Genomic DNA, 19,750 nt, shown 5'->3' with positions numbered 1-19,750 from the left:
ACGAAAAAAAGGGGAAAAACAATTCTAATTCAATTGTTGCTGGGAAAACGAAACCATCATGATTCATGAATACAAAATCTTTACCATGATGGAGATAAGCATTGCAGCCTACATGTTTATCCACACACGTTTTCTCCAAAAAATTCAATTCCAAGTTGTTCTTTGACTCCTTTTAAAACTAATTTTATCTTCTTATAGATAAATAGGACTTGAGTCCACCAACTTGAATATTGATATTTTTCAGCAATTATCTTCACACTTGTTGACAATTTGAGCCATTATCAACATGACCAATATTACATATAAATAAAATAATTTCACCTATATATGTACCCACATGGTACCTTTTTTCTCCTTTATTCCCTTCTCTCCCCGAACTCTTCCTAAATCCTTGCAATTGCATAAAAACCTTAAGAAGCAGTAGACAATATGCAATGCAGCTGCTATGTAAATACTAAATAGCACTTGGGACACTCGTGGCAACTTCCACAAAGGATGTTTCATTCTCCATTCTAATGTGTTTTCCATTAGGACCAAAACTTCTTCTAATTAAGTCTATAAAAATGACATTTAATCTTTTGCACATGATATATACATGTTTTTTTAACAACAAAGGTAAAGTTAGAAGAAATGTTATTAGAAAACGTGTGTATTAGGAGGCATATTGACAGGGGCGGAACCAAGATTTTGAATGTGGAAGAACAAATTTCCGGTTAGACTTAGAGAGCTAAGGGATTCTCTTGGGTTTGCGATGGTGTCCCTATGGGGAGCCGAATGATCAAAGCCACCAAATACGTGAATGTCGTTTTGTAGTCGTACGTTAGGGTCCTGAGGCTTGGGTTTTGCCTGGCCTATGAAACGAGGGATGGGTTGAGAGTTGTGGAGGAGGTGTTTGGACGGAGAGAAACTGAAATGAGAGGGAATGACACAGGGCAGGGTAACTTCTCCTCAAAGATAAATGGTAAAAGGAATAAAAAATATTTTTGGTGTAACAATACTGAAGAATTTTTTGGTGAGAGAGAGAAAGAGTTGAAGATTAAATGAATAAATTTTTTTTTTTGTGGGAACAACTGCTGGAGAATATTTGGTGAGAGAGAGTGGGCTGAAGATAAAATAATAAAAAAAATAATTTGGGGGGACATTTTTCAGTGATTCGAAATATATATATATATAAAAGCTGATGGCTGTTTGTCAAGACTACTACCAAAAAGCTCCAATGAAGATGAATATTTCACATGGAGGAGTGTGCATCTGTATGTTGGGCGTTCTTCTGTCGTGCGACCCTTATATATATAATATATACTGTAGCAAAATTTTCGAAAGTTTTGGGGGTACATTCGTCCCCCACCTACACATATAGGGTTCGTTTGATAAACCATTTTGTTTCAGTTTTAATTTGATATTGTAGGTAAAATTGATTGATGTGAAAAAAAAGTAAGAATTTTTTTTTTTTTTTTTGAAGTGAAAAAGTAAGAATATTTGGTATTAAAAGAAAAAATAATGTCCCCCCACCTACACATGTAGGGTTCGTTTGATAAACGATTTTGTTTTAATTTTGGTTCGATATTGTAGGTAAAATTGATTGATGTGAAAAAAAAGTAAGAATGTTTTTTTTTTAAGTGAAAAAGTAAGAATATTTTGTATTAAAAAAGAAAAATTGTTTTGTAGAAATTTTTTAATTAGAATAATAATAAAAAAATGATTGGTGTGATGTAAAAAGTAAAAAAATGTTAAAAAAAATAAAAAAGTGTGATATTTTAACCTTTGCCTTTGCTAAACCGTTTACCAAACGGTGCCGTTGGTCCGCCACTGCTGGCTGCACCCAAGAGACAACTCTGGGTTTTTGTTTTGGATGCCCAAAAAAAACAGAAATAGAAAATAAAGATCTTCTTGGCAGATCGAGAGGACTTTTGAGTATTTGAGTCATGATATTAAAACAGTGTTTGAGGATACTTTTGTGGTGCTACACTCTCCTGTAGTCCTGTTCCTTTAAATATCTGCAGTTATGCACGGGACAAGATGCCAAAATGAGCCACACTCACAGTAAGCCCACCTCCACTACCCTGCTTTTGCACTTTGAAAAGAAGAAAAGTATCACTAATCACCAATCAATTCTCTCTCTCAACAGGACAAAAAAATCTTAAGATCTCCGAAATACCCAGTAAGCTGTTTTTCCCATCCAATACCGTACGGTGCAGCCATGGAATCAGTTTCTCTAAGGCAAATAATCTCTGCAACCCATCATCAAGGTTTCCAAAGGAGAAGAGAGCTAGCAAACCCAAACCCAATTCACAGAAGAAGGATTCACACCCAAACCGGGCGTTTTTGCTTCCCCGTTCTCTCCACAAAGTCTGATTTCCAAGGTATATATATATATACTGACTTTTTTTTTGTTTTCCATGGAAAAAGAAGAAACTCAGCTGCTTGATCCAACCAAGCCTCTGCAATTTCTGACTCTCCTTGTCGAATGTCCTGTTCTCCCCTGTCGGTATGATCTAAAAATAGATTCAGATTATTCCAATGTTTAATTATTATTTATTCCTCTTGATTATTCTAATGTTAATTTGGAGTAATGATTAACAAAATACTGGCTTTGCATAAACAATATGCATATATTATTTTTATTTTTATTTTTTTTACTACATGCACACATTATTTATACACGGCAATATATGTTTCTCTTAATTAAAACTCGTTAATTTGTAGTAGAAGGTTCAGAAATGTTTATTTAATTTTGATGAGGATAGGACCGTTTGGTGATAAACCAAATATTATTATACCATCTCAATCGTAATAATTGTCAATTGATAACAAAGGTGACAAGATAATACGGTTGACTTTTGTTTTATTTATTTACTGGGTAAAGTGATGGTGGTAGAGTAATGTTAAAAATTATTTTTATATATTTTTTAAAAAAATGTGACTTTTTAAATTTTAATTAAATAATAATTTTAAAAATTACCTTATATTAAAATAAAAAAATAAATTCTAGAATTTCTTCCCCTGGTTCCAAACCAAAACCGCATCCACCCAAACCAAAACCTTGTGCTTTAAGTACGTAGTATTTGTTTGGTCAATTTTTAACGAAGTTTGATACAATCACAATTTAAATTTAATTTTAGTATAATTTTTAAATTATTTTTTTTCTCTAATTTAAGGGAGTTGAGATTTTTGGCAGCTTGGGGTCATTCTAGCGTCTGTCAAAGTCTGACGTGACCATTTTTTTTTTTTTTTTAAATTGAAGAAGAGAGATATTAAAGGAAAATTTAAATTTAAAGTATTAGCACTAAATTTGAGATATTAGCACCAAATTTGAGATATTAACACTAAATTTAGAATGATTAAATTTCTTTTGAGTAATATAATCTCTAAAGGGTTAACCTTTTACACCGAAATTTTAGTTTTAAATCTAAAAATAAGTTTTAAAGTATTAAAAATTAAATATTAATTTATAAAAATTTAATTAAAAAAAAATGATAAAATTTATTATTATTATTATTATTTTAACATATGTCCTACGCTAGGCAGCCGCATAGCAGGGACTCAATTTAAGGTTCTCTCCTCCACAGAATTTTTTTTAGTTAAATTTAAGGTAAATTTAAGGTATACCTCTATTATTTCCTTTTTATACGAAGAATAATACCAAATCAAGGATTTTGAAACGAATCTTTGTAAAACAGCGTTACCACGCGGCGTTGAATCCGGAGGCGCCCCTGATAAACCACACAGTGGTTTTTGAATAAAAAAAAACCTTGCAACTTGGAATTAATTATATGCTTGTTTAGCAAGTTGAAAAGTCTTGGCGATTACTTTTGCGTCTCTCACTGACACTATATATACCACCACAGGGAGAGACACAGACACAGACACGAGTCTTTCACAATCAAGACAAAGAAACCGATCATCGTCATCATCATCATCATCGTCCGAGATAGCCATGTCGAGCACAGTAGGTCAGGTTATTAAGTGCAAAGGTGAGCCGCCGTCCCCATCAGATCTTTTCTGCTATACGATCTTGGTTTTACTGGGTTCTTTGTTTCCAATTTGGGTTTGGCTCTGTACTGTTGCATGGCGGTTTTGGTGATCAGTTGTCACTTATTTTCTGAAATTTTTTTTTTTTTTTTTTGTCACTGGGTTTAGTGTTTGAATTTTCCTGGTTTGATTCTTTTCGTGGGTGTCATTTTGTAAATATCCAGATTGTTTCAGATGCATGGCCTTGTTTTTTCCTTTTTTCTTTTTCTTTTTTTCTTTTTTTTTTAAAAATAAATAAATAAAAAATAAAAAATTGAACTTAGGCGTTTCTGGTCTCTGTTGAACGTTTTCAGAATAATCTTTTTTCTTTTTTCTTTTTTTTTTTTTTCCGATTATCGAGGATATGGTGTTTTTGGGTTGTGATTTGCTTTGTGATTGTTGAAAGATGTTACTATTGGAAAAAAAAATCTCTCTGTTATTAACACTGCACACTGAAACTTCTAGAAAACCTCTTCCATATGTTTCTCTCTCTGCTCTTGGTTAGAAAACGCATTTCGCTTTTTCAATTCTTGATTTACATAAGTTGATGCCTCTTCCTTGTATCATTCTTGGAATTTTAGTATTTTGTTTCGATTAATCGCCTAACTGGGTATGCGTTTCCTGTAGCCGCGGTAGCATGGGAGGCTGGTAAGCCATTGGTGATTGAAGAAGTGGAGGTGGCACCACCTCAGGCAAATGAAGTCCGCGTGAAGATCCTCTTCACCTCCCTTTGCCACACTGATGTTTACTTCTGGGAAGCCAAGGCAAGGGGATATTGAAAATACTCGTTTGGAAACGTTTTATGCTGTTTTCGTTTTGGAAATTTTGAAAACTTGTTTTCAAAAGTTTTAAAAGGAAAATAGAAAACAATTACGTTTGGATCACTTTGTAGTTGAAACTCAAACTCAAACGTTCCTTTGTGTTGCAGGGGCAGACACCATTGTTTCCTCGCATATTTGGTCATGAAGCTGGAGGGTATGTATACCTTCAATTTTGAAGAGTATTCTATTCAGTACGAGTCGTTGAGTAGTTAAATATAATGCATTCCAATAGTAAACTTGATCAGTTGTTGAATTCCTTTGCCTGCAGACTACAACTAAAATGCCTAAGAATTTTAGAAAAACTAGTCTTAGTACTTACTATGTGCTTTTTTGTGGCTTAGAATTGTGGAGAGTGTAGGCGAGGGTGTAACTGAGCTCAAACCAGGAGACCATGTTCTCCCTGTCTTCACTGGGGAGTGCAAGGAGTGTCGCCACTGTAAGTCGGAGGAGAGCAACATGTGTGACCTCCTCAGGATTAATACTGACAGGGGTGTTATGCTTAATGACGGCAAGACGAGATTCACCATAAATGGAAAGCCTATTTACCACTTTGTTGGCACCTCCACATTTAGTGAATACACTGTTGTCCATGTCGGCTGCCTTGCGAAGATCAACCCTGCAGCCCCATTAGACAAAGTTTGTGTTCTCAGTTGCGGAATATCCACAGGTTCGGAGGAGTTCTCTGCATTTGAAGAATAGTAATGATACAGTGATTTATTCTCACTAATTTTTAGTTTCCATTGATGTGTTTGGTTTTTTGCTTGAAAGGTCTTGGTGCCACTTTGAATGTTGCAAAACCCAAAAAGGGTCAGTCTGTAGCCGTCTTTGGATTGGGTGCTGTTGGCCTAGCTGTGAGTTTTTCTTCTTGTTTGTATGTTTTATTGCTTTTGTCAACTGCAGAAGGATTTTAATGATTTAATTTTTCTCTTGTGCTGATACTTAGGCTGCTGAAGGGGCAAGAATTGCTGGGGCTTCAAGAATCATTGGTGTTGATCTGAACCCTGATCGTTTCGAGGAAGGTGAGTCAATATGCAAGCGTGTGCGCACACACATTTAAGGATAGATACTTTGTTTTGTTTTCATAATCTTATTAAGTTACTATTTTATGTATTGACGATGGTATCTTAATCCCTTTGACAGCCAAGAAGTTTGGTGTCACTGAATTTGTGAATCCAAAAGATCATGACAAGCCTGTTCAACAGGTTAGTTCAACACATCATGAGCGTTGCTATTCTGTAATCAATTAGTTGGCGTGGCAAGCATGAATTCTGGGGGTTTTCTCATTAGCTTCTTTTCTTTTTCAATTTGTTTTCTCCTTCACTGAAATCAAAGCCAATACTAGCATACAAAAACTTGTTTTGGTGCTTGAAATTACATTTCTTTTGACTTCTCAATTATATCTAACTTCTGATTCCTGGCAACTTGTCTCTGTTTAACATTTGAATTTCAATTGACAGGTGCTTGCTGATATGACCGATGGAGGAGTGGATCGGGCTGTTGAATGTACTGGAAGCATCCAGGCCATGATCTCAGCATTTGAATGCGTTCATGATGTAATCACTACACAAAAGTTCTTTGCCTGTTCTCCTATAAGAGAATAGAGAAATAGTTCCAATTATCCAATGACCTTTCCTCTGACACTAAAATTTGCTTCTTCTTGTCAGGGTTGGGGTGTTGCAGTACTTGTTGGAGTACCAAATAAAGATGATGCATTCAAGACTCATCCTATGAACTTGTTGAACGAGAGGACTCTGAAGGGTACCTTCTTTGGCAACTACAAGCCCCGCACTGATATTCCTGGGGTCGTGGAAAAGTACATGAACAAGGTAAGCTTTTTATTCTGTTTAAGAACTTTTGTGGTGACTTTGTTGAATAACCATACTAATTGATTTAAAGATTCTCATTTACATACATCTTTTTTCATAAGCAACTGGAATGGACTAGTCATAGGTTTCTAGGATATTATACAGAGTTTAATTGTTTTGGGAAAAATGTCATTACTTTGAGGAAAGCTATTGTGTATTATTAGGGCTAATCTGTTGATGTTGCAGGAGCTAGAACTGGAGAAATTTATCACTCACTCAGTCCCTTTCTCGGAGATCAACAAAGCCTTTGATTTCATGCTGCAGGGGAAGTCTATCCGTTGCATTATCACCATGGGTGCTTAAGACATTAATAAGGGAGATTGTGGAGTGTTGGGCAGAGGGCTTTTCTTTCTAGTTAATAAGGTTTTGCATTGTGGTTTTTGAGTGTTGCAGAGAGAACAAGCAGTTTATGTTGACTTTGACTTATATTACCTATAAATGAAATTTCACCTATGTTTCCCTTTGCCTCTTTTATTATTTTGTTGTTTTTGTGATTATGAAGCTTGTTTCTGTCCATGTATCCTCAGGGTACCTCTTTTCTCCTTTATTCCTTATTCTCCCCCCCAAACTCTTCCTAAATCCTTACAATGGCATAATATATATATATATATATATATATATATATATATATATAAGTTGTAAAAATATTATTAAAAAAAAAAAAAACTCCAACTCACTTCTTTCACTAATTAATCTTGGCGGGCATCAAAAGACTTAGGACCTGTTTGGGATTGCGTTTGAGAGGCCTAAAAGTACTTTTAACACTCAATGTTAAAAAAGCTTGTTTGAAGAAAAACGTACTCGTTTGGTAACAAAATTAAAAGGGTTTTTAACGGTCCAAAAAGGCGTAAAAATGACTAAAAAGCACTTTTGGCAAAAACTTAAAAATGAAGCTTTTGTTCAAAAGCTCTTTTTGACTTAAAAGTTTTATTTCTCAAACCCAATTCCAAACAGACTCTTAAGAGCCTCGAATTGGTTAGCAAATAATGACTGTGATTTGGAAATAATAAGTTTTTAAGAAATTAACCCTTCTTAAGCCCAAATTACCACCTCTTTCTTACCGGTATTAATTTTATTATGTTTAACATGAGGTTTTTAAGGCTACAATTGTGTATTAAGTCAAATTTGGGCTTGAATTGTAGGGTTTAGAATTTTTGTAGGACTTTAAACAAGGGAAGGGTTTTGGGGATTTTCTATCTTGGATAAATTTTGTTTCATTTGGGAGGCCTCAGCTTACCTCAAATTAGCAAGAAATTTATCTTGTTGCTTTGATTTTATTCATCTTATAAATCCAATTTCATATTTGAATTTATCTTTCATACACCCATATTTCTTTATTTCTTGAACGAGCACTGCACTCATTTTTTACACTGATTGAGAAATCACTTAAAAGTAAAATATGTGTGATAAACAAGTGTGAAAGAGTAGTATCACACATTTCTTGATATGCCATATTCTCATAGAAAGCGAGATAATGCTGCTAGGAAATTATACACTACACTCAAGATGGGTGTAAATTTGATGAGCCCCTGTAGCCAGGTCCATTCTAATCTGCATCCTATTTGTTGTGCCCATTATACAGATTCGATGGGCCCATAAAACGAATAATAAAATTATTTGAGTAAAGACACGTCAATTATGCGAAATCCGGACGCACCTTTTGGAGAAAATGAAATTTCATTAACTAATAAGTGACCTCTTTACAATTTGACCTCTTTATTGAAAATCCAGCTAAACTTGACGCCACGCGGCTCCATCTTCCTTGCCACTTCATCGGCTCGCTCTTGCAGCCGCCTAATCCTCGGCGCTAACCCGCACACATAGTCCTGCGCGCGGTTTCCCTCGCCGGACAACCCCTCCAGCTTCTCCAATCCCCAGCGTCCGACCAGAAACTCCAAAATATCGGCGTAGTCGTGGGCCGTATACACGCCCAGGCGCTGGGCCACTGCCGAGAAGTGCTCGAAGAGGCGTGGGTCCTGCCCGTCGAACATCAGGTGGGCCGGCATGGTGATCTTCTTGCGCATCATGTCCTCTATGGACACCATGGCCCCCGTGGGGTCCACCTCCAGTAGCTTCTCCACGATCTTGACGTAGGCGTTCTCGTGGCGCTTCTCGTCCGATGCAATGGTGCCGCACATCCGCGCCAGCACGGGATCCCCGCCCTCCTTCGCCAACCGAGCCGTGTTGCCGTGCGACACGAACGTGGCTCGCTCCTGGAACGACGTGTACACGTACCCCAAGTACGGGTTGTTTTCCGTCCCTGGATCCTGTCAACACCACAACGTCAATGCCTGTTATACCAAAAACTTTTCTTTAAGCAAAAATATTCAATCAATTATATATATATATATTCACCATGCCCGCTCCAATCAAATACTGGACGGTCTTCTCAATCATGAGCATATCAACCCGACCCGATAGGTACAAAAACGTCTTAAGCAAATCCCCGTGCCTGTTCTCCTCAGCAGTCCAGGCCCGTGTCCACACGGCCCATGGGCTGGTGCTGGCCCCGGTCTCATCCCTGACCCCATCAAGCGTGTTGATCATGGTCTGGTACGTGGGCAGCGCCTCCTCCGTGATCATATCACCGACCAGCACCACAAAGTACTCGTCGGGCAGGTCAGCCGTCCGATCGCGTAGGGCCCGCACCTGATCGAAGAAATCTTGGGATGGGAGTGAGGGGTCAGGCAGCAGGCTCTGGGGTTGCCAGCATTGTTCCACGGGCCTCAGGAGCGGAAGGACACACTGGGAGGCCCAGCCCTCCAGTGACTTGAACACTTCCGCCTTTTCAGGTGGCATTGAGTGGGTCTTTTGGTGCCTTAGAGGTGTTGCCACGGCGGAGATTGGTGGTGGGATTCTGACGGTGGTGGTGGTGGTGGTGGGTGGCCTGACGCGGTGGAGGGTCGGACTTTGGCCACGTGGGTTCCATGCCTGACTTTGGGAGCACAAGTTGAAGCACAGTGAGGCCTGCATTGTTTTGATCTATTTTGGCTGTCAAACTCACAAGCCCTCTGTAGTGTATTTATATGGAGGGGGAGTAATAATTTGGGCTTTCTTCTTTACGTAATTGCTCATATGCCATTTCGGAGAGAATTTTATTTTTAGTACCTGGAATTTAATGCCTTAGTCATTTAGTTCACCTTTCCAAGTCTCTTGTTCTCTAAAAGGGTGGAAAATACTGACATGGGTAGTTGGTACGGCAAAGGAAGCAAAGGGCAATACCGTCACTTAGTGGGAGTAAAAGTGAGCAAAAGTTGGAACGTGGAAGGAAAATGGAAGCAGTGGGATTTGAAAACAAGGGGTGCAGTGCAGTGGTTTTTGAGAGGGTGGAGCGAGAAGATATTAGTGTGTGATTCTGTGGGTTTTCCGCTACTTGGCGGGCGTGTTTCTCGCTTGCTAATTGACACCTCATTTCTTTTGGTACACCTCATTTCTGGATTTTTAAATATTAATTTTTGAAAAATTCAATTGTATTAAATGACATTTATCGCTTAAAGAAAATTTTGTCTTGATTATGAAAATATAATCATAATGGTATAATGGTATTTTACAGCGTTTAACTATTTTGAGAAATTTTGGAAATCTTATTCAAGCTCAAAACCCGAGCAAATCAAGAAAGGGGAAAAATTTCCTCCTTCCTAATAATACCACCAATACATGATGGAATAGAATGCCACCAATATTTATCAGTGACATGGATACAAGCCTCTTTTGCTAAGCTATGGGCAGCAGAATTTGCTCCCCTAACAACATGAATGAACTTTGACGTTGCGAGCTCGCACATATACCGTTTTACATCTTCCACAAAATGACCATAGCTGCTCACACATGATCCGGTAGAATTTATTGCCTTCACAATTGTTAGAGCGTCTCCTTCAAAAATAACATTTGAGAATCCAAGCTCTTTTGCAAAAATCACTGCATGAAGGGCAGCTAGTGCTTCAGCCCTTGCCGGGTCCACTGTAATCCGTTGATTTATACCACATGCAACCAGAAATTTTCCATGCTCGTCCCTTGCTACTAATCCCAGCCCCACACAATCGTTTTTTTGATCAATAGCAGCGTCCCAATTAACTTTCACCATATATATAAGAGACCATATATCTTACACATAATAAGGGTCGTTGAGATTTTGTCAGGTTAGTCAACGCGAATTTGGGTCGCACCAGTCTTTGTTGGGTGCAACAAAGATATATATATAATAGAAGAAAAATATGGGGTTTTTTTGAGGATGAGTAGAAGAAAAGTCCAGTACTTTTGAATTTATTATTATGTTTGGTATTTTACGTTGATGTGTCATCTTCTTATTAGAGAGTACAAAAGACTTGACTTGTGCCAAATCCATTATTCTCGTATCAAATTCATCAAATTTCAACATCAATACTGGACATCAATTTCACCCTTCGGATTTCATGTGACAACATCAACATGTAATATAAAAGCATAAAAGTGAAAGCTCTAATTTTCTGTTTTGCAGAAACAAGTGAAGAGCTTTCACCTTGTAGCCTCTTGTAGATGGAAATTGGAGACTAAGGGAGAGAGGGAGACAATTGTGTACATATCATTTTTCCCTTTTACTATATCATTATTTATACAGATGTAAGACTGTTTAGTTGCTAGTCTTACTTTTTCAATTGCTGCAGGGCTGCAACTTTTATTATTAAAAGCAAGAAGAAAAAAAATGAATAATCACGAGCTTTTTACATAATTATTTGCAATCCTTAGAATGATGAGGGATATTGTCCAAGTAATATTTGATCATGACTCGTGATCAAGCCTTGTGTTCAAGGTGGTGATGATCAAAACCTGAAGAAGATGTGCCAGGTTTGCCCTCTGCAGAATTGGCATGCAAGCCTTCACCAAACTTCTCATCCTTCCTAATCACTTCATCAATATGCACATCATCCTCAACTGACAATATCACAGCCTGAGGTCCATGGGGCCCTGGTACGATTATCTCGTTCACCTTCCTGTGTTCGTCGAAGTGAATCATGTCGGTTTCTTGAACTTCCTTCTTCTTTCTCCTCTTAATGAAGCAGAAGACAGCAGCTGCAAGGAATGCAAGGAAGAAAAGACCTCCGAATGATATGAACACAATGACTATTACTGTGGGATTGTTGTTCGGTGATGGTGCAGGCGGCGGAGGGAGTACATGAGGCGGCGGAGGGCGCACATGGGGAGGAGGTGGAGGAAAATGGTGAGATGGGGTTGGCGGTGGTGGTGATTTTGAGGGACTGGGTGGCTTTGCGGCCGGAGGTGGAGGAAAATGGTGAGATGGGGTTGGCGGTGGCGGTGATTTTGAGGGTCTGGGCGGCTTTGCGGCCGGAGGTGGTGGGTGAAAAGGATGGGGAGGTGGTGGTTGGAAAGTGTGGGGTGGTGGAGGGAAGTATGGGAAGTTGAAGTCATTGGACTGGGGAGAGACCATCTTGATGTCAATGCAGATAATATGAAGTTGATAGATTGAGTTGTGGAGAAAGGGGTAGCATCGAGAGCCTATTTGTAGGGAGTATTTGGTTTCATATTTCTGTGATAATGGATTGCAAGTTTTTAGTGACTTGACTGCCATTCTAAGATTTGGGATGGTTTGTTTGCATTGGAAAACACTTCTCAAAGTTTCTTTATTTTTTTCTCTGAAACTTGTTTCTTAGGCGCAAGATACTGAGATTTGATAGGGATCCGGTAACCCTATAATATCAATATTAGCTGTAAGACGAAACAAACGGACCATAATCCATAAATATAGTGGTTTAACCTGTGTTTCAGCCAATTTGGGAGCAAAACCCAAATGGGAACTCATTTCTTTATTCCAACTCTGTTTACTGTTTAGAAAGAAAATTAAAATAAAATTCAAAATATATTAGTTTATAAATATATAAATGAATCTGTACCACATTACAATGGCCTTGAGATTATTGGAATGAATTCCTTTAATTACACGATAACAAAGAAGAAAATTAGGTTGGATTACATGTTACAGTCATTTAGTGAAATGATGGCGCATTAAACAAGAGTACCTATGAATTTATTTATTTTTAAACTACAAAAATCCATCAGAAAAGGAGAAAGAGGAGTCCTTTCCACTACAGATGAGAAAGGAAGCAACTGAGCCGCAATCCTACCTTCCCACTGCTAGTCATATTCACAATATTGGAGAATATAAAAAACCCAAAGGAATTTTTGATTTATTTCTATTTTATCTTTTATGTTCACTCTTCCTTCTTTATACAAGTATAATCACAAATCCACTAATTAGACATTGAAAAGTACCAAAATCAAGTGTTACTTCTTCCCCTAATCAATATGAAGTTCTTGATCAGTCTTAGTTGTAAAGAAATCAATAAGGTATTGTAATTAGGCCTAAAAAAGGAAAGAAAGAGACATTGTCACATTGACAAGCAACTAGAACAAAACTTTTTTTTTTTTTTGGTCATGGTAAAATTAATTATCAAACCAACGGGCTAGATACCTTTACAAATATATGGAAGCTTTCATTTGAAAATAATGCTTCAGATCTTCACAAATACGTGTTATTATACAAATTTAATTTCTAGCAGCCATAGCTACTGTCTACTGACATGCAATTTGCAGTTCATCTCAAACTCTGCTTTTTTCCCTCTATTTTTTTGGTTCAATCGGTAATCCTTGGGTCCTTCTCCTTCCCTTATATGAGCGGGACTAAAGCACAGATATTTAGCAACCACCATCCCAAACTCGCTTTGGTTCTCTAGCAAATGGGTAAAGAACAAGAAAGTCAGCACAACTTCTATTGTTCAGTGAAGGATACCCCATTGTTGGACAGGAGATATGAGAAAATAATTTCATTCCATGTATCAGGCACACCAGGTAGACACCAATGGCTACAATCAGGCACAGACGGATGGTCACTCCAAATACCCAAATGCGCGTCGCTCCGGAATGCCCCCATTGGTGTAACATGCAGAACTGTTACACGAGTGGTCATTTTCTTCACAACCTTGATTATCATGTCAGAAAATAGGCTTCGGTCCCTCCCATGAGATGTCAATGATGGGCGTTTACTCACTTTGCAAGAATTCCGGTTTCGACCACTGGCAAAGATACCAAAAAAAAAACATTTTTATCAGTCCAGAATTTCTGGAAAGATACAAGTGGGATTAGTACTCATTCGCAGCTTAAGAAGCCTTGAAAGCTATTCAAGAGAATAAGCTATATATATATATATTCCAGTTTCGACCACTGGCAAAGATTAGAAAAAAAAAAAAAAACATTTTTATCTGTCTAGAATTTCTGGAAAGAAACAAGTGGGATTGGTACTCATTCGCAGCTTAAGAAGCCTTGAAAGCTATTCAAGAGAATAAGCTATATATATATATATATATATATATATATATATATTCCAGTTTCGACCACTGGCAAAGATAAAAAAAAAAAACATTTTTATCAGTCCAGAATTTCTGGAAAGATACAAGTGGGATTAGTACTCATTCGCAGCTTAAGAAGCCTTGAAAGCTATTCAAGATAATAAGCTATATATATATATATATATATATATAAACAAAAGTATCCAATTTCAAACTAGCACCCCAGTTGAGCAAACCTTTTTTCTGCTTTTTTAGTTTTTGGAAATTGTTAAACTAAGGCAGTAGAAATAGCCAAAACTGTATCGTTACGCAAAATTCTTAGTTGCCTCGTTTTCTGTAGTAGCCTCCTCTTCCTCTGCTTGAAAAAGTAGAGCACTATACCTATCGGTAAAGTGACCCTGATCCACAGTAATTATACCAGATGGCTTTTTTTTTATGGGCCAGATGAAAGAAGGGCAAATCAAAAGGAAAAAGTTTGCACTACAGACCAAGTATTGGCTATTCAAATTCGGCTCGAAAAAGATATATGAGTTCAAGCTTGAATCAAACTTTAAGAACATGTTCAAACTCAACTCGACAGAAATCAATCAAGTTTGAGCTCGACTTTAACTTGACTCATTTAATTAAACAAGCCAAGCTCAAGCTCGAGTTATATTCCAAATTCCTTTTACTAAGTTAATCCTACGCCATCAAATTTCTAATACAAATACCCAAATATATATGTCAATAGATGTTAGTATTGACATATGTATGCTATAATGTTAATAATATATACAAACGCACACGAGCTTAACGAGCCAAGCTTGAGCTGTTCATAAATAGCTCTATTCATTTAGAATAGATGTTAGTAATGACATATGTATGCTATATTGTTAATTTTTTTTTTTGATAAGTAATGTATGCTATATTGTTAATAATATATACACACGCACACGAGCTTAACGAGCCAAGCTTGAGCTGTTCATAAACAGCTCTATTCATTTAGAGCCCTAATTACTGTAAAATATGACACCCCCCCCCTCCCCCCAATCCCTCTTGCTCCACCTATAATTGTCCATGTAAAGATGTGTGTCGACGTGTGCATAAATAAATGCATCACTGTTGTAATTGTTTCTGTTGGTTATGGATTAATTTGGCACAAGATCTTGCAACCGGTTTCTGGAGGGCCTCCTTCAAGAGTGCTTGTGGTATCTAGGACATACTCAACTCACACCATGCCACACCATAAGCCATTCATAATTCATTCCTCCCAGCCATATTGTTCTATGCATGAGTCCCTTCACCTAGTTCTGGTAAGGGGGCACTAAGTCACTTTGAAAAACCATCTGCTGGTGCGGATATGTGCATCCATGTCTCAAGTTTCATGGAGGCATATTTAGTAAAGGGATTGGGATTCGACTTGTTTCATAACCTTTCAAGCACAAACAATAGCCATTCGAACCCCCCATACTTGGAGGAAAGACCATAGAGTTGCTAGCTTTCTTATATGGATAAACTCTGTTCCACTATAAACTAATTACTTAAATTTTTGATTATCTAAACCACAATAAGCAGCATTTTACCAGTTTAAAAAAAGAAAGAAAGAGAGATTTAAAGGTTAATGGGTATGAGAAACCTGTTATAACATTGAGTTAAAGACTAAAGCAAAGTAATAGATCCATCAAATCTATATCTAACTGAAAATTCACCTATTATTTAGTTAACCTGAAAAAGCTATTAACACGTTGGCTACAAAAAAAGAAGAAGAAAAATATGAGCATAAAATGGCAGCAAACACAATGACTAACTAGACAACACACCTCCAATGGGATGATTCGAAAGTCCGGAAGAATACACTTGTTCTATTTCTGTTGATCATAGTCTCTACCCAAGATGCCCAAGTGTCTAATGCTCTCCCAAAGGCTTTAGAGACTGGCATTCCAAGCTTCAGCGAATTACCTACCTGAAAATAGCAGCCCCTGTTTGGAAACATATTAGGATCATTCTGCATATGCAATTATTAAAAGCACAATCTTAACTGCAAAAGCAAAAGCTGAAAATTCCGTAAGTACAAATTTATGAAAAGCTTAATAGAGATCCATGTTGATTGTTGACAAAGAAAAATCATTCCAAAAATCCAAGGGGCATATAATATATCATATTCAGATATACAGGTTGGCAAGGAAAGAAATACAGAAGATAGTAGAAACAAATACCAACTTCTTTTTCTTCTTTTTTCTATTTTTTTTCTTTTTTTTCATTGATAAGTTACAAACACTCGTGAGTTTTGAACTCAGGACCGCATCTCCACTCTTATAGGGAGAGGAAACATCATTTGAACTAGAGGCTATTGGCTATTACAGAGTCTAACTTTCATTACCAAGATTGAAGACACGGGTATTCTCTGCATAATAAATTTTTTTTGATAAGTATATATTTAGAGTAATATTTTAAATAACTGCCCCCTATGAAAATAAGCTTGTTTTCCAAAAGAAATTTATGCTAAATCCAAGTCAGATATATCTTACTCCCTTTTAAGATTTCCTCCTCTAAAACTTTTCATACTTCGAGGTTGCTCTATGCAGAATCACCACAAACACATCCTGTTCTTTCTCTTGTTACCACCAACACAATACACAGTTTTAAAACTATTGGAATTTTACTATAATAGCTCTTGCAAATCTTCTATTCTGCCTATAATGACGATGTTGTAAGATGTCTAAATATGTTATTGGGTTTCATGTTGTGCCTAAATTCAAAATGAAGAATCACTCTATTTACAGGAATACAATTCCAATTCACTCCCACCCTGCACCTTTCCCATCCAATCTCAAGAACTATTTCTTCAGATAGGCCTAAAACCAAGTCCCAACCTCTCTTTGTATACACACATTAAACCTATAAAATGAATACCCAACAAAAATATACTCAAATAGCCCCGACTGAAATAAATAAGTGGAAAGTTTTAGATAAAAGGAAAATGAACGACTTACAGAAACAATAAGATAAGTAATTTATATGTCAAGCAAAACAGTAGTCAGAAAAGACACAGAATGGCAAAAGAGATCGTGCATAGATACATTTCTTTTGCAGCTGAATTGCCATGTTCCTGAGATGGCAATAAGAAGCTTAATAGTTTGCTGGTATCAGATTGCATACCAAAGTCATAATTCAATATATTTTTTAGCAAGTAATTCAACAAACATCATTCATGGCAGCAATGCTGAGGGGATTAGGAAACTTACATTTCAAAGAGCTTAGTCCTTGTCCACCAGTGTCCTGAATTAAAGATCAGAACATCAGAATTAATCCACTCTTTGCTAAGAGCATCCAACTTATCAAGTCTCAGCGTTGACTTCACCCTCTTCGGTGCATGCCTTGGCACCGGACCAGGCTGTACCAGGAAAACTGATCGATAAAAGTCAATACTAAGATTGAAAGAACTAAAACGTACACCTAAAAACATAATCTGTTTAGTGATCTTATGCCCATTGACTTCATATACACTCCTCTTATCCTCCACCCCTGTCATAAGCAAACATATCAAAGACTCCCACTGTGTTCTACCCAATGAATCACCTACAAAAACGACTCTTTTCCCACGAAGCTTCTCCAGAATCGCACCTGCACTGAACCTTGGAATATCGCACTTCTGCGGCTTCCACCTCCATTTTGTATAATCACTATCTTTCCGCCCATTAGCCAAGCAATTAAATCCACGTTCTGCAAATGGGCATCTAGAGGAATCATATAAAGGATAACTTTCATCATGGATCCACCTTCCTTTAAAAACATCGCATCTTGATCTACCATTAGATACATTGGACTCAGGAATTCCATAACTACGAATGACTGGGCTATGAGTGGGAAATAAATACATATATCCAAATGCCATGGCTGAAAGGAAGGATATCAATGAGATCATGGCCACAAGTCCATCCAATGATAGAAATACCAAGATTTTACAATGAACCTTTGCCATTCTCTCACGAAAACAGAAAACCCATGTGCAGAAAGGCCGGAAATGGTCAAATGTGGCCCAATCGAACTCACTGATCATCACCATCTTTTGAACAACCCGCACAAAGTACTCAAGTTTTCAACATTAATCAACTACAAAAATGAAGCAAACCCACATCAAAATACATCCCCATTAATTCAAAATGCCTACTTAACTGCCTACTTATCCAGAAAAAGATCAAATCAAGACAAAATCTTAAGCACCAGAGGACCCATGAAGCAGAGAATCTGGAACAACCATAAAATGCTCAAAAGTATACAGAAATCTTACAGTTTCGGCAACTAGAAACCGAAGGGAAACTGTGATGTGCAGATTGAAGGCGTAGGGGGGTAGCTGGATGAGCGAGGAGGTATAGGTTGAGGACGTTTTGGTCATTTCGTAAAGAGTCTTCTGACAATGGCTTATGCAACGATCTTGCTTCAACCCTTCAACCAGACATTGATTTCTTAACTAACTGAAATAAAAAGTTTACTAAAACGTGTAGCTGTTCACTTCAAGTTGAGCACTTGTTTTGTCGGTGGTATTCTAGAAAGCAGAAAGATGGGTGTAATCAGATGTGGTCGGCCTCTGTGAGATTGAACATGCTATGCGAATTCTACTGGCTACGGGAGATTTATTTAATTTTATCATCTACTTTTAGTATTGGTTATATCATATTATCTCCTCCGGTCACTTTAAAATATAAATTTTGTTAAAATTTAGCTTTTATTACTCTCTTCCGAGCTTCCGCATACACTATAAAATAAAAGTTTTTCTAAAATTTGCTACGGTTGACTTTTATATTAATAGCAATCTGTAAGATTTTTTTATTCTTTTTTCTCTCTCCCTCTCCCTCGATGAAAATAAAAACATTACTAAAGTTAAAATAAATATTTTGTTGGAGTGTATAATGAGTAGGTGTGGGCAGATTAACCGGTTATCGATTATTGGCCATGTACTGGTTTCGACTGAATCGATATTAACCGTAACTAAATTTTTTATACCGATATGCTTATCGGTTTGGTTCGGTTCGGTTAGAAATTTCATATTGGTTAACCGATATAAACCGTTAAGTAGGGATGCCAAAACGACGTAGTTTTAGAATTATTTATATACCTATGTAACCTTATCTTAATTTGAGTTTGGGTAGGCTTGATTTTTTTTTAGTGATGGCATTAGATGAGATTTATTTGCCTTTGGTGAAAGCATTTTTCATTAACTAGTTTTGTTAGTCTAATTAGCATTCATTATGTTAACTTGTCAATTTGTTTTGGAAAAATGTATTTTATAATATATATAAAATAAATAAATAAATAAAAGTTGTAGTGGATCAATATAAAAAAGCATCAATTTTTAGCTCAAAAAACAAATATTTGGGTCCGAACAAAAAGTATTTGGACCATAAAACAACTCATTTTTAATAAGTTATTTTAGCCCAACAAAAGTATTTGGGCTCTCAAAAGTCAAAAAAACTCATTTTTGGCCCAACAAAATAAATCAATATAAAGCCCACGGTTAAACCGATTAACCGGTTTAGCCGAACCGTTTAACCGATAATTTCGGTTAAATTTCTTATTGATTTGCTATCAGTTAATAAATCATTTAACCGAAAATTATCGGTTAATAACCGATAAAAGCCAAAACCAAACCGTTTTGACCGATGAAAAACTAATAGCTGCAATTAAAAAAATAGTATTTTCAATAGCTAAAATAACGACCTTTGCTAGAGATGCT

General features: G+C 36.9%; 5 protein-coding genes across 6 annotated transcripts; 1 reads left to right on the top strand and 4 right to left on the bottom strand.

Annotated features, from left to right (window-relative positions):
- Positions 1-1,987: 1,987 nt before the first annotated feature.
- Positions 1,988-7,171, top strand: LOC132183965 (alcohol dehydrogenase class-P). 2 transcript variants are annotated; one of them, XM_088518261.1, is made up of 11 exons: positions 1,988-2,363; positions 3,849-3,974; positions 4,639-4,775; positions 4,940-4,986; positions 5,174-5,499; positions 5,601-5,683; positions 5,776-5,851; positions 5,973-6,034; positions 6,290-6,385; positions 6,497-6,658; positions 6,884-7,171. In XM_088518261.1, the coding sequence occupies exons 1-11, from the start codon at positions 2,201-2,203 to the stop codon at positions 6,998-7,000; spliced, it is 1,395 nt and encodes a 464-aa protein (XP_088374387.1). In that variant the 5' UTR covers positions 1,988-2,200; the 3' UTR covers positions 7,001-7,171. The 2 variants fall into 2 exon arrangements, with proteins under 2 accessions (XP_088374387.1, XP_088374388.1); XM_088518262.1 differs by lacking the exon at positions 1,988-2,363 and adding an exon at positions 2,423-2,488.
- A 933-nt stretch (positions 7,172-8,104) lies between these two features.
- On the bottom strand, positions 8,105-9,705 carry FTM1 (Plant stearoyl-acyl-carrier-protein desaturase family protein). The gene is made up of 2 exons (XM_059598033.2): positions 9,053-9,705; positions 8,105-8,964 (listed from the first exon to the last, which is right to left on the bottom strand). Exons 1-2 carry the CDS (start codon positions 9,668-9,670, stop codon positions 8,398-8,400), a joined length of 1,185 nt encoding a protein of 394 aa, XP_059454016.2. The 5' UTR covers positions 9,671-9,705; the 3' UTR covers positions 8,105-8,397.
- A 602-nt stretch (positions 9,706-10,307) lies between these two features.
- LOC148584721 (uncharacterized) lies at positions 10,308-10,781 on the bottom strand. The gene has a single exon (XM_088518595.1). It carries the CDS (start codon positions 10,779-10,781, stop codon positions 10,308-10,310), a length of 474 nt encoding a protein of 157 aa, XP_088374721.1.
- Positions 10,782-11,269: 488 nt separating this feature from the next.
- Positions 11,270-12,245, bottom strand: LOC132185727 (protein TRACHEARY ELEMENT DIFFERENTIATION-RELATED 7A-like). Its single transcript, XM_059599498.2, has one exon. It carries the CDS (start codon positions 12,120-12,122, stop codon positions 11,469-11,471), a length of 654 nt encoding a protein of 217 aa, XP_059455481.1. The 5' UTR covers positions 12,123-12,245; the 3' UTR covers positions 11,270-11,468.
- An 890-nt stretch (positions 12,246-13,135) lies between these two features.
- On the bottom strand, positions 13,136-18,541 carry LOC132184385 (protein trichome berefringence-like 7). Its single transcript, XM_059598005.2, has 3 exons — positions 17,262-18,541; positions 15,837-15,995; positions 13,136-13,764 (listed from the first exon to the last, which is right to left on the bottom strand). Exons 1-3 carry the CDS (start codon positions 18,080-18,082, stop codon positions 13,461-13,463), a joined length of 1,284 nt encoding a protein of 427 aa, XP_059453988.2. The 5' UTR covers positions 18,083-18,541; the 3' UTR covers positions 13,136-13,460.
- Positions 18,542-19,750: the final 1,209 nt, after the last annotated feature.

The sequence above is a fragment of the Corylus avellana genome, chromosome 7, assembly GCF_965113065.1.
Source record: "Corylus avellana chromosome 7, dhCorAvel1.hap1.2, whole genome shotgun sequence".
Lineage (NCBI taxonomy): Eukaryota > Viridiplantae > Streptophyta > Magnoliopsida > Fagales > Betulaceae > Corylus > Corylus avellana.
This window is presented reverse-complemented; position numbering and strand designations above follow the sequence as displayed.